Below are 25,058 nucleotides of genomic sequence, written 5' to 3' on the forward strand. Positions count from 1 at the left end.
TTGCTGAAGTTGACCTTACAGCTGTTAAACAGGAGAAAGGAGGACACTGTGAGCTAAACAAAATTAATCTGTTCTTCTTGATTTACAAAGAAATATTTATGATACTTCTTCTGTTTCTATTCCATTCTTTTTCAGATTTTAATATCAAAATCTGATTACATTTATTTCCTTGAGAACTATGTATTTTGAGTGGTTGCAGCATGGTATTCAATACAATCTGTACAAATTGTAAAAATGACACAGTCACAGATTTTTTCAGATGACATTATAGAGCGATAAAGTTTGCATGAGGAGGTAGGCAAGGGTGGATTGGAGGTCAACAAATGGACAGACTTTAACACAAGAGATCACTGTTCATTTCCTGTTTCCAACTGAGAGACGACATTGGTTTTTTAAAAACATGACCACGATCATCCGTTAACCTTATCACGTGGTTATTATTGTAGCCATGGCGATGAAGGTCACTTTACTTTAACAATGTACTTATTTTAACCCAAACTATTATCTTTTCCTAAACCTAGGCAGACCTTAACAATAGTGTTGTTACATCATAAAACAAATGTATTTTTCAACACTGATTTGTAACAGTTTAAAAGACACAAACAAAATGATGTCATCCTGCTGATTACTGCTGATAGGGGCGTCAGATCAGAAAATGCTTCTATGTGTCGTTCATGCATTTCACCAAATGTGCTACATGCAAGATGAAATAATTTATTCTCATGTTAATTTTAACATGTTTAACTAATCAAAAGAAAAGAAACCATGTGGGACCCATGCATGCACGCATGAATATCCATGCCTAGCAGCTACAGTAAGGTTACTGTTATACTGATGAAAAGGTTAGATAAATGGACTGTGGTTTTGGTTAAGGTACGATAACATTTTTGCAATAAAACACTTAAGTTAGGGTTAGGGTTTTGGGATGGGATGGACAGGAACTCCAGTTTCCAGCGATTAAGTTGGATATGCTGCCAACCGACCTCCACATCCTCACTTCCCACCTCCCTGAATAAAAGGTACAGAACATGATAAAAGTTGTAACACAACAAAATGCTATAGATATGGTCCGCAGCAATGAGTGAGGTGTTGACTAAAAGATGCATACCCTATACTCCAGCTCGAGTATCTGCAGAAAAGTAAGCCATGGTGTCATTGACCAGTGGCCTAGCTAAGAATGTCCTTGTGCCCTTCAGTGTTAGCTGGGAGAACAGCTGAACATCTGCGCTAGTCATTAAAGAAAGAGGAGCTGGCCTGAATCTTTCAGCCTGCAGAGAATCAGAGAGGAGAGAGCTGATGACAAACTACACCCAGCTTCCTGCACATCTCCCAGGAACACACCTATCGTGAAGTGAGTGGGATGTTGTGCAGTGGCTACTCTCAAATCACAGGCTTTCTTAGTGCTGTTTGCAATCCATTGCTGCTTTAATGACTAGTCTAGCTGGGAGTCCAGTCTGCACTGTAGTATGCGTAATTTGGGTAGTACTATGATGTATATTTAGCCTGATATTCACACTGAATGGCCATTTAATTACCATTTCATTATTCAGTCTGACATGCCTACTCTTTAGGAAAGGAGGTCGTAAAGAGTTTATGTAGTTTATATGTAGTTTAGTCTTTCATAATGGCTATGGTCAGTTTGGATTCATGTCAATGATATTAATTATTCCAATAATGATATGTTCTGCTATCCTTCAATATGCTCAGTGTACTTCAAAAAGAATATTTTTTAAACTCTTGCTAACTATACTGCGTCTGTGCCATGTTATCACTCTACTCATGCCTCCAAATATATTAGGCATGTGGAGTGGTTTTAAAAGTTCATACTGGGTTTGTTGTCTAATGTGAAAACTTGTTACCAAATTTGAAATTTTATTTGTTTTATTTGTAACTTTAAATTTGGTAACAAATAAATTCAAGCACACACACACACACACACACACACATATATATATTAACTGGAACCAAATAAAATTTTGTTAGACAGCGTTCTCTACCACCATCATCAAAACACCAAATGAGGGAATATCTTTTTGAAGGATGGTGTTCATCCCTCAAGAAGAGTTCCAGAGACTGTAGAATCAATGCCAAGGCTGAGGAACACCATAGCATATGATTCACATCATTTTCATAATCATCAAATCATTCAGTGACCCCTCATGCCCTGTGAACTGGGGTATTGTCATCCTGGAAGTCACCACTCCCATCACACAGCGAACAGCGTTTTTTTTTTTAAAAAAATTTTTATTAAAGGTATGACACGTCTTCATAAAAAAGAATGTATCTAAATGAGATTTCTGAAAAGAAAAGATGAGTTTCAGAGAGCCTGAGCCTTTTCTCTTCACTCCCTGCCAGTCCCTGGAGATAAAGCTTGACTTGATGTCATAGTCACGCCTGATGCCGACATACAAACTGACAATGCGTCATAAGCCTGATGTGAGATGAAAAAAGATACATTTTTCATTTACATTTACATACATAGTTACACAAGGTGGCGGCGGACTACAAAGTTGATTCTGAAGGATGAAAAAATGTAAGTTATTACACTGAACCATGCTCTACATGTTGGTTATCTCTCACTGATAGCCAGCTTTCCAAAACGTTAATAAATCCAGCCATGTTGACGGCTCTGTGAGTTTGCTTGCATTTACAATCTTAGTAAAACCACTGTAGAGGAAAATTGAAGTTGGATTAAAAAAATGAATGAATACATAGATAAATAAATAAGTGTTCTCCTGGTGCTGTCTTTAAAATGGATGCCTGGAATTTACAGTTTTCCATTAACTGATGCCCAACAGCTTTTTCACGCCTGCATCCTGGCCTTGGAGCCAGCGGTGGTGTTGTGTGTACGCGGTGGCACTCAGCAGGCCGCTGTGCTGCAGTCTTCATTTTCTCAGCGTTTTTTAACTTAAATGTGTCAGTCTGTCTGCTCTCCTCCCTCCTCTGGGCTTTCAAACATTATCGCTCAGTACTGTGAAAATCACACATCAGCATAAACAGTGGCGTCGCGCTATTACCAGTATCTTCAATGTAAGCTTTGGTTTCAAAGGGATCATTTGTTGATAAAATGTTCTTGCTGCATTTCTCCATTTACACAGAGAACAAGGCACAAATCAAGCTCTAGGAGATAATACCTGTAATTATGTTTGCAGTCACAGGTTTATGAAGGGATGGCTTAGTTACACACACACGCGCGCACACACACACACACACAAATTCCTCTCTGTACATCATGTTTGATCACACAGGGACTACTGAAGCTTTACGTTTTTTCTCCTAGTATTTGTTTTTTCTCCTCTTTTTTGTGCATGTGTTGTGATAGAGGATTATTATTTCTCTGCTGGTGGGATCACATCGCTCATGGTTTTAGACCCCTGAAGAATTCTATTAACCCTGGTTATGTCAGGCCTAATAACATGCCACCCTGCTAAACAGACTAGGATTGACTCGAGAAGGGGGGCGGGGGGTATAATGAATGCTGAAATAATTTACTTTTAAAACCAATGGAATATAAAAATGGAATAAATCTGAAGTCATCCTTATTTTTTCCTCTCTTGTCCCTAACTAAGGCTGGCACACTGAGATAAACACAAGTAGAAATAATATACTGTTTTTGAGGTTGCTTTTTAAGTGAGGGATTTTGTGTGTGTGTGCGTATGTGTGTGTGTGTGTGTGTGTGTGTGTGTGTGTGTGTGTGTGTGTGTGTGTGTGTAAAATTGTATTGCGTTGTGATGTTGCAGCCATTGATTGACTCAGTGATGGAGCCTGGCTTTCTTTGTTGCTCTGCAGATCAGATGTGGTGTGCTGCGGTTTGCTATATTTGCCATTCATTAGCCAGCAGTGAGGAGATGTCAGGGCGCATTCGCAGGCAGGCCACTCGCATGATAGCAAGCATCAAATCAATTCAGTCACCTTGAACTTTGAAGATGAAAGAATAACATGTTGGAATTGGTCTCCCTCTTAGCCTGCACGCCTGTTCAGAAATGCTCGGCCAGCCTCTCTGCTACTGTAGGCATTGGTGTTAGGCAAACAATGTCCACGTTAATTGATTAACTGATGACATTTACAGTTTTTGTTCTGGAGTTCTGTTGCACAGCAACCACCAGGACAAGAAGGACCTATGGACACTGGGCACTACATGGACTAATATTTTGAGTGGGCCTGGCACTCAGGTTTAGAAGTTACCTTTATACAATAGTGCTGTGAACGTAAAGTTAATATGTATAGATAGATATGTAAACATATTTCTATGCATGTATTTTTCTCTCCATTGTAGCCTTCTTTACGCACTTTTTTCTTACCTGCTTCTTACCAGCCTTTTAATGATGCAAACCTATGCTGTGTGGCAATAAAGTTAGGAAGACAAATTTCTCCTCTAACCTCTGTGATCACTCATTTTAAATGTTGAAATAGCTGATCACCCAATCCAGGTAATGCCATTAACTTGTATTTATATTTACCTTTCCTTGACAACTTTATGATTTAATCAAAATCTCACTGCAGCAGTGCAGGAGTTACCGTTTGCTTGGTTAAAAGGTATCATTTATGAGCTGTGTTCAAATTGCTATTTCATGCTTGTTCAATTGTCTGACAACAGAAACCGAAATATCTGTCATTAAGAACTTCTGCAATTGAGTTGTGAGGTGTTATCATTCATGTATATTTCAGTTTCAGTTGTCTGACAACTGAACAAAACTATAACAGTCCCCAGGAGACCTAATCTCTATTTCCTCTTTCAGTTAAAGTACATTTAAGAAACAGGATGTTCTCAGTTAAAGTCTGAAATTTGGCCCAAGCAGTTCCATGTTGGTTCAGGAACATTTTCATGTGCATACTGAGGATTATGCTCAGGTTTGGGCATTAAATATACATTTTACCATTAAATATTAACTCTCACTTTATTATTTTCAACTTTTAAATTACAATGTTCATATTACACACACAAATGACTCAGCAACTCCAGATCTACACACACACACACACACTGTATCAGCAGTGACAATAAGTCACCAGGTTGCAACTTGCCAGCTAGCAAAAATATTAAGTATTGGGCTGGGTTAATTTGATAGTACTGCATTCTCCACGGTTACTCTGATTCATATCAGTAAGATCTCAAATTCCCTTAAAAACAGGTACTGTGTATTATAGGTAAGAAGGCAGGTTAACCCCCTCCACCCACTGAACAACTGTTATGCTGTACCCTGATTCACCATTGCTTCACATACGTTATACAAAATATTATCAGCTGCAATGCAAAAGATTCTAAGATACCAGACAAAAGACAACAAGTTATTCTGTTATGAAACACTTGACGTGCTTTGACTCATTTTGTTATACACTTATAACCTAAGCATCGACTGCACAGCTGTATTACACACCTTAGATGCTAGTGCCTGCACCTGGTAGGCCCCTTCAGTAATGTCCATGAAACATACAGACAGAGCATGTAACTGTGAAACATTGTGACTCTTGATTACTGCTTGTCATCTAATATGTATTTTGGTAGACACTCTGATCCAAAGCAACTTACATTTTACCTTTCACACACATCAGAAGCAATTTTCTGTTCGGTGTGTTTCTCAAGGACACCTCAGCATGGACCAGCCAGTTACCAACAGCCTTCTGATTAGTAGATGACCCGTGCTATCAACTGAGATTCAGCGGTCCCTACATCACTTTCATTACTTCTCTTCAGTCAGATGTTTCTATGTGAAAATGTGATAGGTGCATAAAAGAAGTAGTTGTAAACATACTTTCCGTAATAACAAAAAATGTCCCAACTCACCTGGAAGGCTCCCTGCTCCAAAACAATCTAATGACAGTGTATATCATCATGTGAAACATGTCCTAAAAGAAGCTGGCATCAAGGAAATATGCAACATGAAAATATGACTACTTGCACTTTTTCCAGCAAAAATAAAACAGACCTGTATATTTCCTTATGATCAGTTGAGAAACAAAACACATTGCTGATTTTGTTATATATATTATCAATATTAATGACTGGGCCTGTAAACAATGTCAGCGGAAAATAAATTAACCGTTCAAAAACAGTTGGATGATTGTAGGCAAGAAAAATCTAAAGTGATCCTGTGTCAGCAGCAATACTATGATATATGAACCTGTCATCCTTTTTTTGTTTTAAATAAATACTACATGTCTGTCTGTCAAAAATGCATTGGATGTTGTAAAATTATATTAAGTGCAATATATATAAACTATGTCATGTTAAAATACAGTAGAGAAAACCACTTGAACTATTCACCATCTTGTCCCTCAGAAATCAAATTCTGGATGTTTCAAATCTTACTCCAGCTGAATGAAGGTAAAACAGAAATCCTTGTATGTGAAACCCATGTCAGTTGACAGCGTTACACGTCAGGCCTCCAAAAGCTATTAATTCATTTCTTATGTAAACAGCTTTAGTGCCAGCAGCTGTTTGTCTCTCAGCAGGCCTTAGTAAGACCCCCACAGCACTGACAGCTCTGGGGAGAAAAATGACATGTACCCACAGACTGACAAAAAAACTCCATTTTAACCTTTATTCGGCTTGTTATTGAATGTTAAAAGATACTGGGCTTTAAAATTAGTGAAAATAATCTGCTAGTGAGGAGAGAAGGTTCCTTTGAGAATATGAGAATTTCTGAGTAATAGGTGTCAGTAAAAACTCAAATCGATATGAAAAAAATATCACAAAATATCACACTAATTTAATAAATTAAAAAACTGGAAGAAGTATACAAATATATGCCATACTGTAATTTACATGTCAGATTTGCTGCTGTCTAATTGCTGGGTTGTGACAGATTTTGAAGATGTGAAACAAGGCCATGGGTCAAAATCCAAGGAGAGCCTTCTTGTAAATAAAAATCTGGCTGTGGTCCATTCCACAAACTATAAGAGAGCTCAACCTGAATTCTAAACATGTGAGAGTGCATTTTGGTGAGAAAAGTCTTCACTACTAACACCCGTGTTCACACAGTGACCAGACTATATGCCATCTGGATCATACTCAGTGTTTGTTTAACGTCACGCAGATGCTCTGAAGATGTTGGCTGCCACTCTTACCGTAGGTAGTCTCTCCGGCACAGGATGAGGTTGGCTTTGGTATAGAGTGTGGAGCCCACCTCGCCCAGCCTGCAGTCACAGCAGGCACACTTGAGGCAGTCCTCGTGCCAGTACTTATCGAGGGCCTTCAGCAGGTAGCGGTCCTTGATCTTCCGGTTGCAGCCGGCACAGCCTTTTGGCTTGGTGTCCGGCTGGACGGAGAGCATTTGTATACCTGGGAGGGGTACAGAGAGAAGCTTCAAGCACTCATCGAACCCTGGTGCACTGCTAACTGAGGAGGCAGCAGATGTTTTCTTAATAATGACGCCCTCACAGTGAAAGAAAGAAACACACAAAAACTCTAAGACACGATGAAGCTACATGATCAAGCAAGGAATGTGACCCATTAAAAATACCATTTAACGTTTGATGATTTTTTTTTAGTATAGTTTAGTTAAGTTTAGTTTGGTTTAGTTGATGATAAAAGTGAAATGATGACAGATACAAGTCCACTGATATTTCAAGGATAACAGAAACTCGTTTTCAATATGCTATTTGATGATTAAGCAGCAACGGTTCTATTCGTACAGTATTCATGTGTTCAGTATTCATAGACTGTAAATTTCCTATATGTATACTAGGTATCATATATGTACATAATGAGCTAAGAGTATGCAGAGCTGTATCCCAATTCACACGATTTTTAATATGTAGTGTGTTCTCACTGGAAAAGGGACAAAATTAAGTATACTCAAAAAGTCTGTTTACAGCCTAAAGACTGTCTGGTTTTTGAGTATGTTGTTCCTTTGCACACTTCACAAGGAGCTGCAAAGACATAACAAATGTGTAAGTGATGAGACAGCTTCAGGAAGTTCACACAAAGGAAAAAAAATAAGTTTAATTGGCAATGGTATTCATAAGTCAGAGTTTAGCTGTGTCTTAATTCGATACTCCACACATTAGGTATATTATTCATGAAGTCCAGTGTATGGAAGTATACTAAAATTACAATTATATAATTTTTAGTACATTAAGTACACTGTTCAGTACGCAGATTAAAAATCACCAGATTTTTGAGTGTTGTTGCACAATGCAATACACAAAGGAAATGGAGCAGCTGCTCATAGCTGCACAAAATTAATATAAATTACAAATGATGATGAGACATGTCATATATTATTTCCTGTTAGTGTAAAATACTTTGATTTCTTGAATACTAAGTGATTAAACAGTATGCCATAACAATTAATACACAGCATACAGTTAGTATATAGTACAAATTGGGGACACAATCAGGTCTGTTTTAAATCCAAAGACTATATCAAACATTGAGAACACACACCAGTGTTAGCTTCAACCCAAGTCTATCAAAATAAAACAGATCGAGGATATAACTGGTGATTTCACCAATTAGCACATTAGTCTTTATGTCTTTAAGATGTGGTATGTTACGCAAGAAACACATACTCTTGCACTCCACTTTTCATGGAAAATAGTTTGCATTATCCTGGCCTTAACTAAAATTTTTGACCTATGTTTTACAGCATGTAAGTAATTTTAAGTAAAGCTTCACAAAACAGGTGTGGCTGTAATTCCATTGTCATTTGAAGACAACAGAAATTCATAACAATATTAAGCAAAACTCTAATTTAACATCCGTGTGTATATATACATTGCTGGCAGCAATAGACTGTAACAAAGAAGTGCATGCAGACTGTTTAGTGGTCAGCAGGCTGAGCTCTGACCTAACAGCAGCTGACAGTAGATCACAAACTAACACCAACAGCAGAACAATTTAAGTGTTGTGAGACCAACAAGCGGCCCACACAGACACAAAGCCACAGTTTCACATTTCTTTCTGGACACTTTTTTCTTACGTTGACCTCTTCTGTGTTTAAAGGGGCGTGGCTACAGGCGAGAAGCTTTGCAGCGTCCGTATTGTTTGGCCTGAACTGACTGTGGAGAGCCTTTGTTGGCCCACTGGGGGCTAGAAGGGGGGGACAATGTGGCTTCGTACCAGACTGGAATTAGTATTCTCCTACCATTCCCTGAGGAGAGGCACACCCCCACTCTCCTTTGTGCCCCATTCACCACACTCACACACACACACACACACACACACACACACACACACACACACACGCACACACGCACATGCACACACACGCACACAAACACACACACACACGCTCCATATTTCTTAAGGTATAGTTGCAGTTTTACTCATTTTGAAACAGTGAAACTTTCTGTTTGCCATTTTCTTCCAAACATGTCAATGAGCAAATTGCATTACTGATATTTCTCACACTATACCATTTTAGTGTGGAAGCACACTTAAAATGTTTCTGAATGTTTTTTGGTCCATTTATTACTTATCACATCACGACTGCAGATCATTGCTAAAGAGGTGCTGTAGTGTTTTACTTTTTCAGATGTTTGTTCCTACCTTCCTGGCAGCCAGTGGTTTCCATTAAATTCACTACAAACAACTTACAGAAACTTGTAAGTTGTTCCATCTCAGTGAAAATCATGTCAGCTGATATGTTATTATTACAGTCTGTACACAGTATACTGACCACACACTTTCTTGAACCTGATGTTCACTGGAATGGATGATCTACCTCAAGTAGGTTTCAAGTTTCTGCGAGTTGTAATACTGTCAATGAACAGAAACCAGTGGCTGCCTGGAAATACATTTCAAAACAGAACAAACTAAGCCACAATGACAGTGAGGAACATTACACCTGAGTTGTAATAAATGGGCTCAAAACATAAAAAACCCACTTCTTAAATAGAAAATGTTGTCCCTGTACATAAAGATCAATTTTCCTCACCTGCCACACATTGTTTTATAAAAACTTTGATAATAAATAATTTGCAAAGACAGTATCAAACTGGTTACAGTGTGGCGAGCAGCTCAGCTCATTTGTTCCAGTGCGTTGGGGTTGCTGATTTGTTAATTGGCTGGATTTAGAGAGCACGGCTGCTCGGCCGGCTGCTCTCCGCCGCGCCTCTTCAGCGGCACTGATCCGTCCAGCCTCCTTAACACTACAAAGTCCCCGCCACTCATTACCAAACCAAAGAAAGCAGAGCTTCGACTCCCCTTTTACTGTGCAATCCACTCAGAGGAAAAGGGGAGAAGCATGGAAGGAATTTGGCCACTTCGCTCTTCCGATTACCGGGGGAAGCGCTCAACAAAAGCTTAATTTTCCATAAAGGAAGGGAAATCACAGCTGCTCGAAGCCCCTAATGATATCTGTTTTATTTGCTCGCTGGCTCGTATCCTCCCTTTCCTCATTTCCACTCTCTCATTGTGGGCTTCGAGGCTTGCTGCCGCTGCGCGTCCCCGGCCACATGTATCATCATCTGAGCCCTGAGCGGATGGAGGATGATGGAGGGATGGAGGGGAGAATAGCCTGCTATTTCAGTCCCAGCTGTTCGGCAACGAGATGCTGGCATTTCACCCTATCAGTTTAATTACTGTTGCCATGGCAGCGGAGTGCTGGTAGAGGCCAATAACGGATTTAACGCAGAGACTCTATTTGACATGCAGCTTTCATAAGCACATAACGAAAATTGGAGCCGTTATGAACGCGGGAACATATCAGCCGCATGATCACTAACATAACATCAGAGCATATCTTAATGAAAGGTAATCAGTGGAATAACAGATAAAATGGATCAGGTTAGAGCGGCAGCAGGTCAGATCTGACTCGTCGACGCACAGAGATGCTGTAACTTGTCGACGCAGAACACACTAAATACACATGAAACGTGCGGTTCATAGAAGCCAAAACGCAAAGAATGCGCCTTACCGAAACTTTTCTCCCTTTTCTGCATTTGTTGAGCCGCTTCAGCAGCCGAAGCACCACCATGCAACCCGGAGCCGCCTGGTCCGGAAAGCAGCTGTCTGTAGGCAGGCTGGGATCGGGCTTTGTTAGAGAGAGAACAATCCAGCACGACGATCAGAGAGGAATGAAAAGAAGGGGGAACACCGGCCAACAAAACGCAGGCGGAGGAGCTACAGCGAGCTGTTTGCTGCCGTCGGGCGTTACACGGCGTTTGAAAGCACGTTTATCGCCGACCGGAGCTGTATGTACGATGGGACGCAGGCAACGAATGACAGGACGACAAAGAGATGCTTCTCCTCCGCGGCGCAGCGACCATCTAATCCTACTGGCCACCTAATCACAGCGGCTCCTACTGCACGCTGCTTCGCTAATCAGCTCTTTGACGTGCCACTGGGCACCGCGCACACAGCGACAGTTCGCTTTCCCAGCATCACCACAGGAACATAACATGCTCCCCCGACACTGTTTTCACTCATAGTCTATATTTAGATGTAGGCTAATACTCATGTATTCATGAAATCTCAATCCGTATAGTTTGAATGATTATGAGAATTAAGTACCAGCAAGGACTGTTCAAAATGCAAAAAAATGTCAAAATAGAAACGTCTCCAGCTTTCTCACCTTTCTTAACTAGTTAAGCAGAATCCTGAACTCCAGCAGCGGATTCCAGCTACAGATCCCCTCTGAGCAAAAAAAGTTCACCAAACTGACATCGCATGTGGGACCGCACTGATCATCAGGGTGGAAATAATGAACTCCACATGGATCAGAGCCACCGGTTTGTTGGATAGCCTACTACCCAGCTACAGGTGTTCATCCGCCCGCCGTGGACCATGCAGGGAGTGTGTGGGGCTCAGGCCGGCGTCCCAATGCATCAGCGTCCGAGTGGCAAGAGACGGGAGAAGTATACCTTTATTTTGTCCAAATCCCCAGTCCCTCACCGGTGAATCATTAGACTACCAATACGCCAAGATAAGGTCATTTACTTATTACGAGCTGCTCCACTATAACAGAGAGCATGCATCGCGTGCGCGCCTCCGGAACGCCCACTTTTTCCAACGTCCCTCATTCTTGGAGCCGCGGTAGCGCGCAGACGCACGACACTCATTACATTATAGAGACAGAAACACAGGTAGGTTTGTTTAGAGGTGCATACAGAGCAGCCAGTGTCAGCACTAGTTCTTATCGGCATTTCTTTAGTTTAAAGCTGCTCTCTGGTGCCCATTGTTACACCTGACGGGCACCTGTCCTTCAATAATTATACCAGAGAACATTCAAACCTATAGATCTTAACGGCAGCAAAGTAAAGCCCAGACAGTGTTAAAGTGAGGTGCAGTCTCACTATTTAAACAGGAGCTCAGATGTGTACATAGAGGTGATTCCAGGACAAACACCAGCTCTCCAACATCTGACTGCATGAGGACCAATCACCCGCATCATGAGATGCAGTCAGACTGATGGTATAATGTGTTATACTTAACTGGGCTGTTCAAGTCAAGTTCATTAGGAGCCAGAATTAATGAACCTTAAAACAATTAGTCTGTGCACAAAAGCGAACGAAGACTACCAGTCAACCGTTTGTTCATAGCATGTGTATTTTTTGGTTACCATGCGGTGTTTTTCCATTCAATTCAGTGACAGACTGGTGTGAAAATAAGAATATCTGAGTGCAAATAAGGAGGATGCTGTGGAAGGAGGAGACACAAGTCAATAGTTGGCATGCTGCTCCAGCCTAAAATGCAGCGATAATGAGATGGGTCATAAAATGCTCTCTGCGCCATTATGAGTGATGAGATGCATTAAAGCTGACAGGGTATTACCTGCCAGTAATTAGGTTTTGTCATGGATTGAATTATTTCAAGGCGGCCTATCTTGGCAATCATGCAATTTGCTGCAGAGGTGTGTAGTGTGTGAGACTGTCACCTCTCTCCCGGTGCCCTTCCACCTTCCTTTCACTCACTGCGTTCCACCAATTATTCATCCTCCGTATAAATGGAAAATAGAGACAAGAGGCAGTAGTGTAGGTGGAGGATGGAGGAGACCGTCAAATGGCGCGGATCAAGTCTCTTTATCCCGACGAAAACACGCACACATGTATGCGCAAACGGACAGAGGAGAAGCTTGTTATGTTTGTACCTGAGCCAGCCCTCCGTCTCTGACTCTAATGAAGAAATAAAATGACAGCGGGGACCTGCACCAAAAACCCGACACTACATCCTCAGCACCGTCGGCGGCTTCATTTAACCTCCGATGACTGGTTATCAGAGAAGAAAGCCTTTTTTCCTGGGGAAGCCAATTATTTAGATGTCGTTTCCTCAGCAGGTATATGCTTGCTGTGTTTATGTCTTCTTGCGGAGCTTGCCCGAGACTTGGAGCGCAGCCGTCATTCTGCGGAAAGCGTTTTTTAAACTCACAAATACAACAGAGGACTGCACACGTACCTTTGAAGTACAGCCAGGGATGCCCAAAAACAAATGGTGACGGTCACTGCAGCGGTGTGTCTTCTCTGTTTTCTTGACTTTGATTCAAAGTGTCCACGAGGCAACTTTCTCAAAACTCGTTCAACTCCAAACTGTCTAAAGAAAACTTGGCGGAAAGAGTTAGAGAACAGTTGCTTCTCCCCTCAAGTTCCTGGGATGTCGGAGCGCCCTAAACTCGGCTCCCCCCCCCGCGGCTCTGCTTAGTCCCGGACCCCGCTCACAGGGCGTCTCTCCTTTCCCTTGTTACTTTCTCACCTTCCCTCCCCTGTCTGTCTGTGTGTGTCTCTCTGGTTCTCTGGAAGGGAAAAGCGGCAGAGAGTCGAGCCTCCTCTCCTATTTAAGCCCCTCCACCAGGTCCCCAGTCAGCAGCACACTCCAGCTCATCCAAGAAGCTGACAAGCACCGTTAGGGAAGGCAGCGCATGTTGCTCTAATGGACCTCATTAAGCTCTACTTACAGATGTTCTCTTAACATAATTGATCTGCAGCGAGTTGAGAGGACGGCAACCTATTCCCCAGCCCCCAATTATGGCCCGGTAATTAGATCCCCAACCTCCAGTTCTCCACATTCACCCTTCTAACATTCCGAAATATCAAAGTATCTCTTTCTCTCAAGGCGACCCCCCCACCACCACCTCACCTCCACGTCTCCTCCCTCCTCCCCCTCCCACCCACAAGACACTATTGACAGTCAGATCTGCTAACCTTTGTAGTGAAGCCAGACTTAGGAGTGCACTCACTCCAATTGACAGAGCTCACTCACTCCTCTATTCCTCCTGTCTCTCTCCTTGCCTTTTTCTACCCGCAGGGAGAAAGAGACAGTAAAAGAGAGACAGAGTGAGTGGCACAGATGGAGAGAGAAAGAGAGAGGAAGGGAAAAAAGTAAGTTAGCACTTTCCATAAAGGCTTGTAATGATAATATCTGTCAGGGGAGAATATTTTTTCCAGTGTCTTTTATCTTAAATAATTCCTCTGATGGCAACTTTGAGCAGAGAGAGGAGAGCTGATGCTGGGAACCGGTGAGAAGTGATAGTGCAGCTTTTATAATGCCAATCAGTGCCACTCCTATCACCCATCTAATTAGTCAGCGTGCTAAAACTGGGGAGATGGTAATGTCACGCTTTTGCACTTTAAAAAGAAGGCAATTTTCACACTGATGCATAATAAACTATTTGTGATTGGGTTTAATCAAGTATTTTCTGAGCAGCAATGTTGGATAAAATGTTCTCACATCTTTATGTTGTCACGGATGATGACCCAGATTGAAATGTTGCTTCATGTGTGTGTGTTTCCACAACAGCACACATCAATGTGTGAAACTGTTGTGCTTGTATGCGGCCTGCAGCTCCTGACTGAGATCATGATGGTGACAGTATCGGTATATGCATTGTTTCTGTTAGTAAGCACAGATGTATAGTTTGCTGTTTAAGATACTTTCCTCTGTTTGAGGTCAAGTTTAAAGGTCACAAAAGTCTTGTAATATTCTATATATTTTTTATTGTCAACAATTCTCATGTTCAGACACGAACTAACTATGAACTCATCCTTACAAGTACAGTGTGTGTATCACATCTGATATATCTTATTCCTCTGTGCCATAGTGCTCCATTTTTGTCCAAAAACTACTAAAAACACTCACGGGTGACATGTTCTCATTACCATCAACACACACACTGCAATCTACCTACGGGCAATTTAGAGTCACCAATTACCCTAATCTGCATGTTTTTGGTCTGTGGGAGGAAGCCAGAGAGAACCCACGCAGGCATGGGGGTAACATACAAACTCCACATAGAAGGGCCCCAGCCGGCCAACGGGTTTGAACCCAGAACCCTCTTGCTGTGAGGCAACACACTGCACCGCCGTGCCTCACATGGAGGTTCCATGTGAATCTTAATTTGCTTGTAGGTTTGAATGTGAGTGTGAATGGTTGTCTGTCTGTATACTGTATGTCATCCCTGTGATTGACTGGCAACCTGTCCAGGGTGTACCCTGCCTCTTGCCCAATGTCAGCTGAGATTGGCGCCAGCTCCCCCATGACCCTCTAGAGGATAAGCAGTATAGAAAATGGATAGATGGATGGATGGACACATACTGTAGTTTACACTGTCCTGCTGATAGAAATACTCACTTGAGCAGTGGTTCCCAACGTTTTTGGCCCGTGACCCCTTAAAATAAAGCAAAGTCTACCTGGGACCCCTACTCACACGTTGATTCATCGGTTAATCATTTTGTCCATAAAATGTCAGAAAATAGTGCAAAATATCCATTCAAATTCCCCACAGTCCAAGGTTACATCTTCAAATGTCTAATTTTGTCAGACCAACAGTCCAAAACCCCAAAAATAGTCCCTAATACAATAGTCCCTAACAAATGCACTATTTCCTACTGTTTCAGTAACATTTGCTAAAAACTACATTGTCCAGCTGTTTTAGTAAATTACTGAAAAAACAATGGTCCAAAACTGGACCTTGTGGATAGACGTCGTTCCAATATAAACACAAGGAAACAGAAGAATTAATTAAGAATTACAGAGTTACAGTTAAGTTTAGAGTCAGATTAAGAGCCCACAGACAACTACATGTTGTTTCACCCATTTAATGCAGTTCCTCTTTATTCGTCACTACTTCCTCTTCTTCTTTCACAAGTAAAACACTACAGGCTGACAATGCCAGTGCAAAGCAACACTGTGCAGTGCCAGCTGCAACCATTTCTTAGACATGTTCTCACACTGCATTCAGAGCATAATATGAGACAGTGTAAAAATATTCACAGTGGTGTGTAAATGGTAGGCTAGATGGTTTTGTTTGTCTTTCTTCATCTAAACCATCGACCTGTCTCTTAGACCCCATCCCAACTAGGCTGCTTAAGGAAGTCTTACCCTTAATTAGCACTTCTTTATTAGATATGATCAATCTGTCTTTAGTAACAGGCTATATACCACAGTCCTTTAAAGTAGCTGTAATTAAACCTCTTCTTAAAAAGCCTATTCTTGATTCAGGCATCTTAGCAAACTATAGACCTATATCTAACCTTCCATTTATTTCTAAGATCCTTGAGAAAGCAGTCGCCAATCAGTTATGTGATTTTCTACATAACAATAGTTTATTTGAGGATTTTCAGTCAGGATTTAGAGCGCATCATAGCGCAGAGACAGCACTGGTGAAAGTTACAAATGACCTCCTAGCTGCATCAGACAGGGGACTTCTCTCTGTGCTTGTCTTGTTAGATCTTAGCGCCGCATTCCACACAATTGATCATCAAATCCTATTACAGAGACTGGAAAATTTAATTGGCATCAAAGGAACTGCATTCAGCTGGTTTAAGTCCTATTTATCAGATCGATTTCAGTTTGTACATGTTAATGATGAATCCTCCATGAAGGCAAAAGTTAGACACAGAGTTCCACAAGGTTCTGTACTTGGACCAATACTATTCACCTTGTATATGCTTTCTTTAGATAATATTATTCGGAAGTACTCCATCAATTTTCATTGCTATGCAGATGATGCCCAAATATATTTATCTATGAAGCCAGATGAGACCAATCCGTTAACTAAGCATGACTTAAGGACATAAAGACCTGGATGACCTGCAATTTTCTGCTACTAAACTCAGACACAACCAAAGTCATTATCTAACGATATAGGTACTCTTGATGGCATTACCCTGGCCTCCAGCACCACTGTAAGGAATCTGGGAGTTATTTTTGATCAGGATATGTCCTTTAACTCTCACATAAAACACATTTCAAGGACTGCCTTTTTTCACTTACATAATGTTGCAAAAATCAGGCACATCCTGTCTCAACAAGATGCAGAAAAAATAGTCCATGCATTTGTCACTTCCAGGCTGGATTATTGCAATTCATTATTATGAGGCTGTCCTAAAAAGTCTCTAAAGACTCTCCAGCTGGTCCAGAATGCAGCTGCTTATGTACTGACAAAAACTAGAAAAAGAGATCATATTTCTCCCATTTTAGATTTGCTGCATTGGCTTCCTGTAAAATCTAGAATAGAATTTAAAATCCTTCTCCTCACCTACAAAGCTCTTAATGGTCAGTCACCATCATATCTTAAAGAGCTCATAGTACCCTATTATCCCACTAGAACACTGCGCTCCCAGAATGCAGGCTTACTTGTGGTTCCTACAGTCTCCAAAAGTAGGAGGCAGAGCCTTCAGCTATCAGGCTCCTTTTCCTGTGGAACCATCTTCCAGATTCGGTCTGGGGGCAGACACCCTCTCTACATTTAAGAGTAGGCTTAAAACTTTCCTTTTTGATAAAGCTTATAGGTAGGGCCGACCAAGCTCGCCTTGGACCAGCCCTTAGTTATGCTGCTATAGGCCTAAACTGTCAGGGGACTTCTCTTGATGCACTGAGCTCCTCTCTCCTCCTCTCCATCTGTATATTATTCATTACTACATGTTACTAACTTGACTTCTTCCCCGGAGTTCTTTGTGCTTTCTCATCCACAGGAAACACCAAGGACCAAGCTCTGGCCCGTGGCCGTGGGGACGTCCTTCTCCAGCCGTTACTGCTGTTTGTTGTTGCTAGTCATGTATCTGTTGTTGTTGTTGTTGTTGTTGTTGTTGTTGTTGTTGTTGTTGTTGTGCTTTTCTCTCTCTGTAAATTAAAGAGTATGGTCTAGACCTGCTCTATGTGAAAAGTGCCCTGAGATGACTTTCGTTGTGATTTGGCGCTATATAAATAAAACTGAATTGCAGTGAATTTCTGTTTTTTTGGACAATGAACATACATATTACTGATTAGTTTACTTCCTGTAAAAAATATAGTTTGTAACTGCCCTCCAGAAGTACACATATAATCATTTTGTGATCCAATGCCACTATCAGCAGGACGTCATTTGTCAGTCCCTTTCAAAACTGGAAACCAGCAGCACTATGTTGATGAGAGCAAAGTCTGTGGTCTGTAAAACCAAAACAATGAGCTCAAAGAGGCTAAAAAGCTCAGTAGAGCTGTGGGTTTGTCACTTTGAGCAACAGCTTTCACATTCCACATAGTCTTTTGTTAATATGAAAAAAAAAAAAAAAAAAAATGACACATATTTACAGCTTTAACAGCTTTAAGTAAAAGTAGCAATAGCACAACATAAAAATACTCCATTCCAAGTAAGTCTTGTGTGATAATTTTATTTTTTATAATTTTTATCATTGTCCAGAATGGTCCCCTCAGTATATTGTATATTTTTACTCTGAACTAGTTATCTTTCAAACTAACATGTATTTAATTGAGGCAAATTTACTTTACAATATTTTTGAACTGACAGTGTGTGTGTGTTTTGCATGTTAATTCTTAATCTGAAAAGTAACTCACAACTACAGCTGTCAGATAAATGCAATAGAAATAAAAAGTAGCAAAAAATGGACATACCTCAAAATTGCATTTAAGTACAGAGCAAATAATTTAAATTCCACCACTACTTCTCACCTGAGAAAAGTGAGATGCCAATGCAAATTCATAGTATGATTGTCTGCATTGCATCTAGATACCTTGCCAGTCAAATCTAGTGTTCAGTAAGTTTACAGGATTTTACCTTTGATTTCCTGCTGATGAATTTTTTTTGTTTCTGTCTGTTCAGCTATGTCTGCTCATCTTTACTACCCGCCTCTTTTTCTCCAATTTATTCCAAACACCCTGGAAATGTTAAACATATGACCCACAAACATATCACTCCGTGTGAGGATTTTTCCAATGACAGCAGGTGCTCAGAAAAGCTGATGTAAAGGTTTTCATGAATTGGCTGTAGGCTGACTCACAACAAGCAACAGAGAGGAACAATACGAAATACTGATATCAAGCTGTCATTATTACCAGATGAAAGTTGCTTATCCCATCAGTAACATTTCACTTCCTTTAAAATTAACATTTTCTTTAAGAGAATCTCCTCTCTGAGGGCTTTGACATTTACTAGAGGACACTCCATTTCCTCACTGCTATCATTCTCCTCCCACATAGAGTCCTCACAGGCCATCCAGGAACTTACGGGTTGGACACTGGACTCTGGTCCTCCAGCCCCTCACACACACACACACACTCACACACACATACACGCCCTCTTCTCCCCCAGGGGGATAACCCAGGGGACTGTCTACACTAACGACCAGCAGAGCCACTCCTTAAAGACACACTCAGTAATTGCTGCCAGTATACGACCTTCAAGTGGGGTCAAGGGATACGTAATTTTAATGACAACTTTTCCTCTCCCCCTCAGGCCAATTTTGTCTTTTGGCAGAGAGAGAAGTGGCAGAACTAAGTTCCAGAGCTATCTCTCAACAAAAAGTCAGAAGAATCACCTTCAGTAATAGGTCAGAAGGGAGCCCTCCAAATCTAAAGAATAGCTGGGCCAAAGAGTATTGACCCTTCTTATTACTCCACTGAGAGTTAATGGAGATTACTTAATTCAAGCACCTATTCATTTAGTCAGAATATAAAACAAGAACAGCAGCAGTCAAAGAGCTGGGACTACGTTAATAGGCTGTCTCATCCCCTCAGACTCTGAACAGCAAATAAAAGACAGTGGCCAGTGGCAAGTGGGAGATGGGGGAGTGGGAGAAACTGCAATCAAAGGGCAGCTACAGCTTTACCTTTTGGAAACACCTAACATTCATACTGAATTTGTGTTATTTTAATGAAACTCATTTGTAAAAAATGAATGCAATTTTTTTGTGAATCAAAGAGGATATGATGTAATGATTGTTTAAACCATGTATGTTAAAGGTGTGCTGTGGAGCTTTCTTGTTAACAACATTTTTGTTTACATTAAGTGTTTCTCACCATGTTAGACTTGAGGTCTAACAAATGTGTCAAATGTATTCCCTTCCTCAAAAAACATTTGCAAAGACATTTTTTTCTTCAAAGTTTGACTTCTGCATTGTTTAAATTCATGTTTACTAGCTTGCAGTCTTCTTCACCTGTGTATTGCATCATCCACATGCACACATGCATGTTTGTGTGTCATCATGCATGGGCATGAGAACAAACTAAATGTGGACCCTCATGAAAAGACATGTATAGTAGTGCAGCATAGTAGTGGTCAGAAACTCCACATGGCACCTTTAACTATACACATTAATACATCCCTTTACTTGTATTAGATGGAGGCAGGATCAGGAATTAGTGTGTAGCGGCCCTTAGGAAAAAAAATACAAAATTGATTTGCTTGTGTGGTTAGTTTCAATTTGTAGAACTTAATTTGTAGTAATATCAAAATGCTTAAGAAGTAAAAACTAGTTAATGTCCTTAAATATTTAATAGCAATTTATTAAGCTTGCTGACTCGGAAGTAAGCTACTCAAATTTTGTTTTTAAAATAACACATTTTTTGTAAAAGTCATGGCTGGATTCATCTGTAAGGAGGTCCCTGAGCAACACATTCTCACTCCCAACTCGTCACATACCGAAGTTTGTTCAGGACCCTGTGGCGTCACTTTTTAATGCACTGTGTACCCCTTTCAACATGCAGTATCACGGCAGTCACTGTTAAAAAATAATTATATTTTATGGTGTGACAACACTGTGGTTAAGGTCTGGTTAGGTTTAGGCACAAAAACCACTTGGTTAGGGAAAGATCATGGTTTGGGTTAAAATAAAAAATAAAATAAAAATGGCGAGGTGGTCTCAAACCATGCTCTCTGCTGATTTCCAACTTTTCCAACTTGATTTCCAACAACGTTGCAAGCCATCCACCAACCCCTCCACCTCCTAATGAGAAAGTCAGCTTATATAGATGTCATGTGAAGTACGTCACTTCAGAAATGTTAATATAATACATATTGTTGAAATGTTAATATGCTACATATTACAGGTGTTGAAATATAGATATTCAACGTATCTGTGGTTTGCAGAAACGTACAATGGCAACATTTTATTCTGGCAACCACGCTGAAATTTGTCACCTTATATAGACATCATCGGTCTCATGGCGTCTATTTCAGACATTGTGGGTGTTCAACAGTCTATCAGACTACCCTGCATGTTGAAAAATGACACTAAAGGGGTACCCAGTGCATTAAAAAGTGACGCCATGGGGTCCTGACGAAGCCTCAGTATGTGACGAGTTGGGAGTGAGAATGGGCTGCCCCAGGGTGACATTTGTGGGACCCCTATTGAGTGCCCTTGCACCCCCCTCCCACCCTTTCTGCTTTGTATATACCTGCCACCTCTACATTCATATCAAGTACAACACACTGAAAGACTTAAAAAAAACAACCAGAACTCTTATGCTGGAATAAAACTACCTAGATTGCTCTGTGTCAGTTAGCTGGCCAATTTGATTTAACATCACTTAATTTAGGACAATGCACAATGTGGGCACAGTGTAAACTAAAAGGTCTTAAAACTAGATTTCAACACAGAACCCTTCTGCAAGGAAGGGGTACAAGATAAAGTAATAATCCAGAACCCGTTTTCATTAATATTGAACTTCAGTAGTGCACATTCCCCAACAATTAATCAAATTACCAAATTAATTGACAAGCAGTGCCAAAAAAACTCTAGGGGCTTTTAGGGGCAGTTGCACACTTTGCCTGGCTGATAATCCAGCCTTGGCAGAAATTCTATTTGCAGTTTATATTTTCATATTTGTATTTTATTTTACAGCACATTCAAGGCTATACGGATTCTGAGATCCTCCAGGCAGATTTTCTTGAAATCCATAGAACTATAAAAGTGAAAAAAGACTGAAATGACTGTGCTAACTAATCTTGTCTTCATCTGCCTTTAGTTGTCACTCCAGACCTAATGTCCACTGGAATGGAATTTGGAAAAAAATGTGTGTTCTTTACATTAAAGAAATCTGCAGATTAAATATTAAATATGATGAATGTAATATGTTAATATTAAACCTAGTTGACGAATGTGAGGTCTGCATGTATGCAAATCATTATTTAAAAGGTGGACAAGTTTCTTTCTCCTCTCCCTGTTTTTTCTGTCTGCCATGTTAGTCTTGTGACCCTGGCAACTAGCTTACATGTTAAAACCTGACATTTATTGGTTAGAAGGCAATCTATGTAGTTATTACACTAAAGTGAAAATGACAACAGTTGCAGGAAGGTCAACAACGTCTTTCAATACATCATATTGGTTTCTTCTGATTCAAAAAAGAAGCAAAATTCAAACTTTATCAACACTACCTTTATTTAGGAGGAATTATTTCAATCTGTAGTAATTATGTGATTATTTGTAATCCACCTGCTTATCCTTGTAAATTAACAATATCATAGATGATAGAATATCTTTAAAATTGAATGACTATTTGATGTCAGGTAGGCTACAAAATTATATTACTGTTGAAAAGAGATTGGTGTTGGATAATATTGGGCAAATCTCTGGTGAACATGGTTCTCAAAAGAAAAAGCAATATATTCTAATCTGTATTTTCTGACAAATAGTAAAGATGCATTTTGTTACATTTCAAATGTAAAATTCAGGGACTTATTGATTGGAACAACACAATAACAAGTTTTTCCTTTGGCCTTCTGTGCAACGAATGCAAATTAAAGTTATGTACACGAGATTGAATTAGATTGGACATCAAAACAGCACTGTAAAATGACTGGAATTGAATCTTGTGAATATGTTATGGAGAAACAGACCTAACAAGGTCAAGACATCCGACTTTACTGTAGCTAGAGGAAAATAAAACACGGCCTGTTTCAAAATCAGCTCAAGAAGAAACTATTGAGGAATAAATATGAAGAGGGCTTGAAATGGAATGAAAGGTGTCAGTATGCTACATTTTTAATGGATAAGGTCTGGTTTACTACAAATAACCAAACAAGCAATTAGAAGGCCCATGATTATATGCTGTTAGTATCTTAGTACCAGGCACATTTATATGGTCCCATTAGGTATCAAACAGAAAGAAAAACATCTTTAGTGAGTAGAATTGAATAAGTTGTGCATAATATTGTATTAATAAACAGTGTACACAAATCACTAATTCCTGAGCACAAATTAACTGTACATAGCATTAAATATATTGTACGTTTTAGTGAAAGCTGATGACTCAAAAAATTGGGGAGGACAGGAGGATAACCAACATGGAATCTTGCAACAAACTGCATCATACTATATCATTTTTTAAATCAATTTTATATGCCAATAAAACAAGTGGTGAGAAGGTTGCTTCTCTAAAGACATTTAGCATATACATATTGTTTCTAAACAAATAAGTGCTTATTTAGCCCTGGAGTGGTACAGATGTGTCATTTCACCAACAAAGTTAACTTCAAATTTATAGTATTGTCCTATTGTGTCAACAGATTTATGTTCTCATCAAAAACAGAAAAAATATCACATGATTTACATGTGTGTCCTACGTATGTTTCCTATGTTAGTGCTTAAAAAGTCTTATAGTCCAATATACTGCTCAGCTTAAAAACGAACAATGAAGAAATTGCCGCAAGCAAGCAGCCAGACCTGCACACTCATTCACAAATCACACAACATCAGCAGGTGACTGAACCACTCAATTAAAAACTGGATCAATTCCATATGAATGAGTGAGTCCAGACAGCTCACTGTAACTCTTCAACAAGCAAACTGCCTACAGCACATTATGTGATCTCTTGTTCAGGAGATAAATTCAGCAGCCACAGAGAGACATTTAACAATCAGAGATGAAATTAGCGACCAAAGAGACAGAGAGCGAAAAGGTGTATCTGACTCACGTTACTTGATGTCGTCTTCTTTCTTTCATGAGGATGAAGTATCTATGTCTTGACATCCATTTGTGGCTGGTTTGGTTGGTCATCTTGTTTGTTTGTTAACAGAACTTTGTCGCTGCTGGTTAACCAGTCTGATATCATTAGCATCAATGACAAACAAGCTAACTCTCTCGGTTGTTTCATTTTAATTGTGTTGTTAATTTTCTGTTGTTGTTGAGAGGAGCTCACATCAGAGCAGCAGCATGTTGGGCTGCAGCACGTCACCATAGTCTCGCTATGGGTCCAGCCCGGACAGCTGAGGCAGCGATGCCCGAGGCAGCTCCAGCAGAGCAGAGCTCTCCATTCGCTCCCTAGCGGCATCCTGCTGCTGCTGTGCCCCCTAATCCAAATCCATTCTCCCGTTAGTTTAACAGCAGTCCTTAGCAGTCCTTTCTGGGCTGCTACAACAAGCCAACTGTTGCGTTGGCTAACACAAGCAGCTATGTACTGCTCGATAAAAGAAGGGAAAGTAACAGCTAAATCTGAAAAAAGGACATTTTTACTATCGCTTTACCATACAGTGGTAGAGAATTGCAGGTGAAGTGGTCTTTGGACCAATGCAATGTTAATATTATATTCTGGTTGTTAGGGAGGATGTCCTTCCTGTCATTTTACACCATGAGGAGGACAGCAGCAGCGTGTCCTCCTCTGCCCCATGGATGTATTATAAGAGTTGGATACTAGACCAAAAATGGTGCCCATTCAGTCCAACAAGTACCTCTCGCCTGGCGCATACCCCAGAATATGTTTCTAGCCTCCGGGTTTGGTTACACGTTGTGTGGCCCACTGAATATGCACAGTATTGTTTCTCCCGCTCGGCCTATAGACATTAAATTGCGATGATGTCACAAATTTTTAAATTGCTTTTCTCGGCTTGAGGAAAGTTTTACAAATATAGAATCTCCATGGATCAAAAACTCATAATATAAAAAGTCAGACCTTGTTTGCAGTTTG

The 25,058-nt window shown here is 40.3% G+C and overlaps 1 protein-coding gene across 4 annotated transcripts in view; it reads right to left on the reverse strand.

Moving 5' to 3' along the window:
* lmo3 (LIM domain only 3) overlaps positions 1-24,143 on the reverse strand; it is a 59,979-nt gene extending 35,836 nt beyond the window's left edge. Inside the window, exons 1-2 of one of the 4 annotated variants that reach the window (XM_042402554.1) lie at positions 24,069-24,143; positions 7,069-7,282 (exon numbers count right to left, since the gene is read on the reverse strand). In XM_042402554.1, coding sequence (XP_042258488.1) covers positions 7,069-7,274 — 206 coding nt within the window. In that variant the 5' untranslated portion in view covers positions 7,275-7,282; positions 24,069-24,143. Of the gene's footprint in view, positions 1-7,068; positions 7,283-10,862; positions 11,119-11,519; positions 12,578-13,339; positions 13,928-24,068 lie in introns of those variants that run through there. The other 3 variants (XM_042402555.1, XM_042402553.1, XM_042402556.1) reach the window with 3 other exon arrangements.
* Between the last annotated feature and the right edge of the window lie 915 nt (positions 24,144-25,058).

The sequence above is a fragment of the Thunnus maccoyii genome, chromosome 23, assembly GCF_910596095.1.
Source record: "Thunnus maccoyii chromosome 23, fThuMac1.1, whole genome shotgun sequence".
NCBI classification, from domain to species: domain Eukaryota; kingdom Metazoa; phylum Chordata; class Actinopteri; order Scombriformes; family Scombridae; genus Thunnus; species Thunnus maccoyii.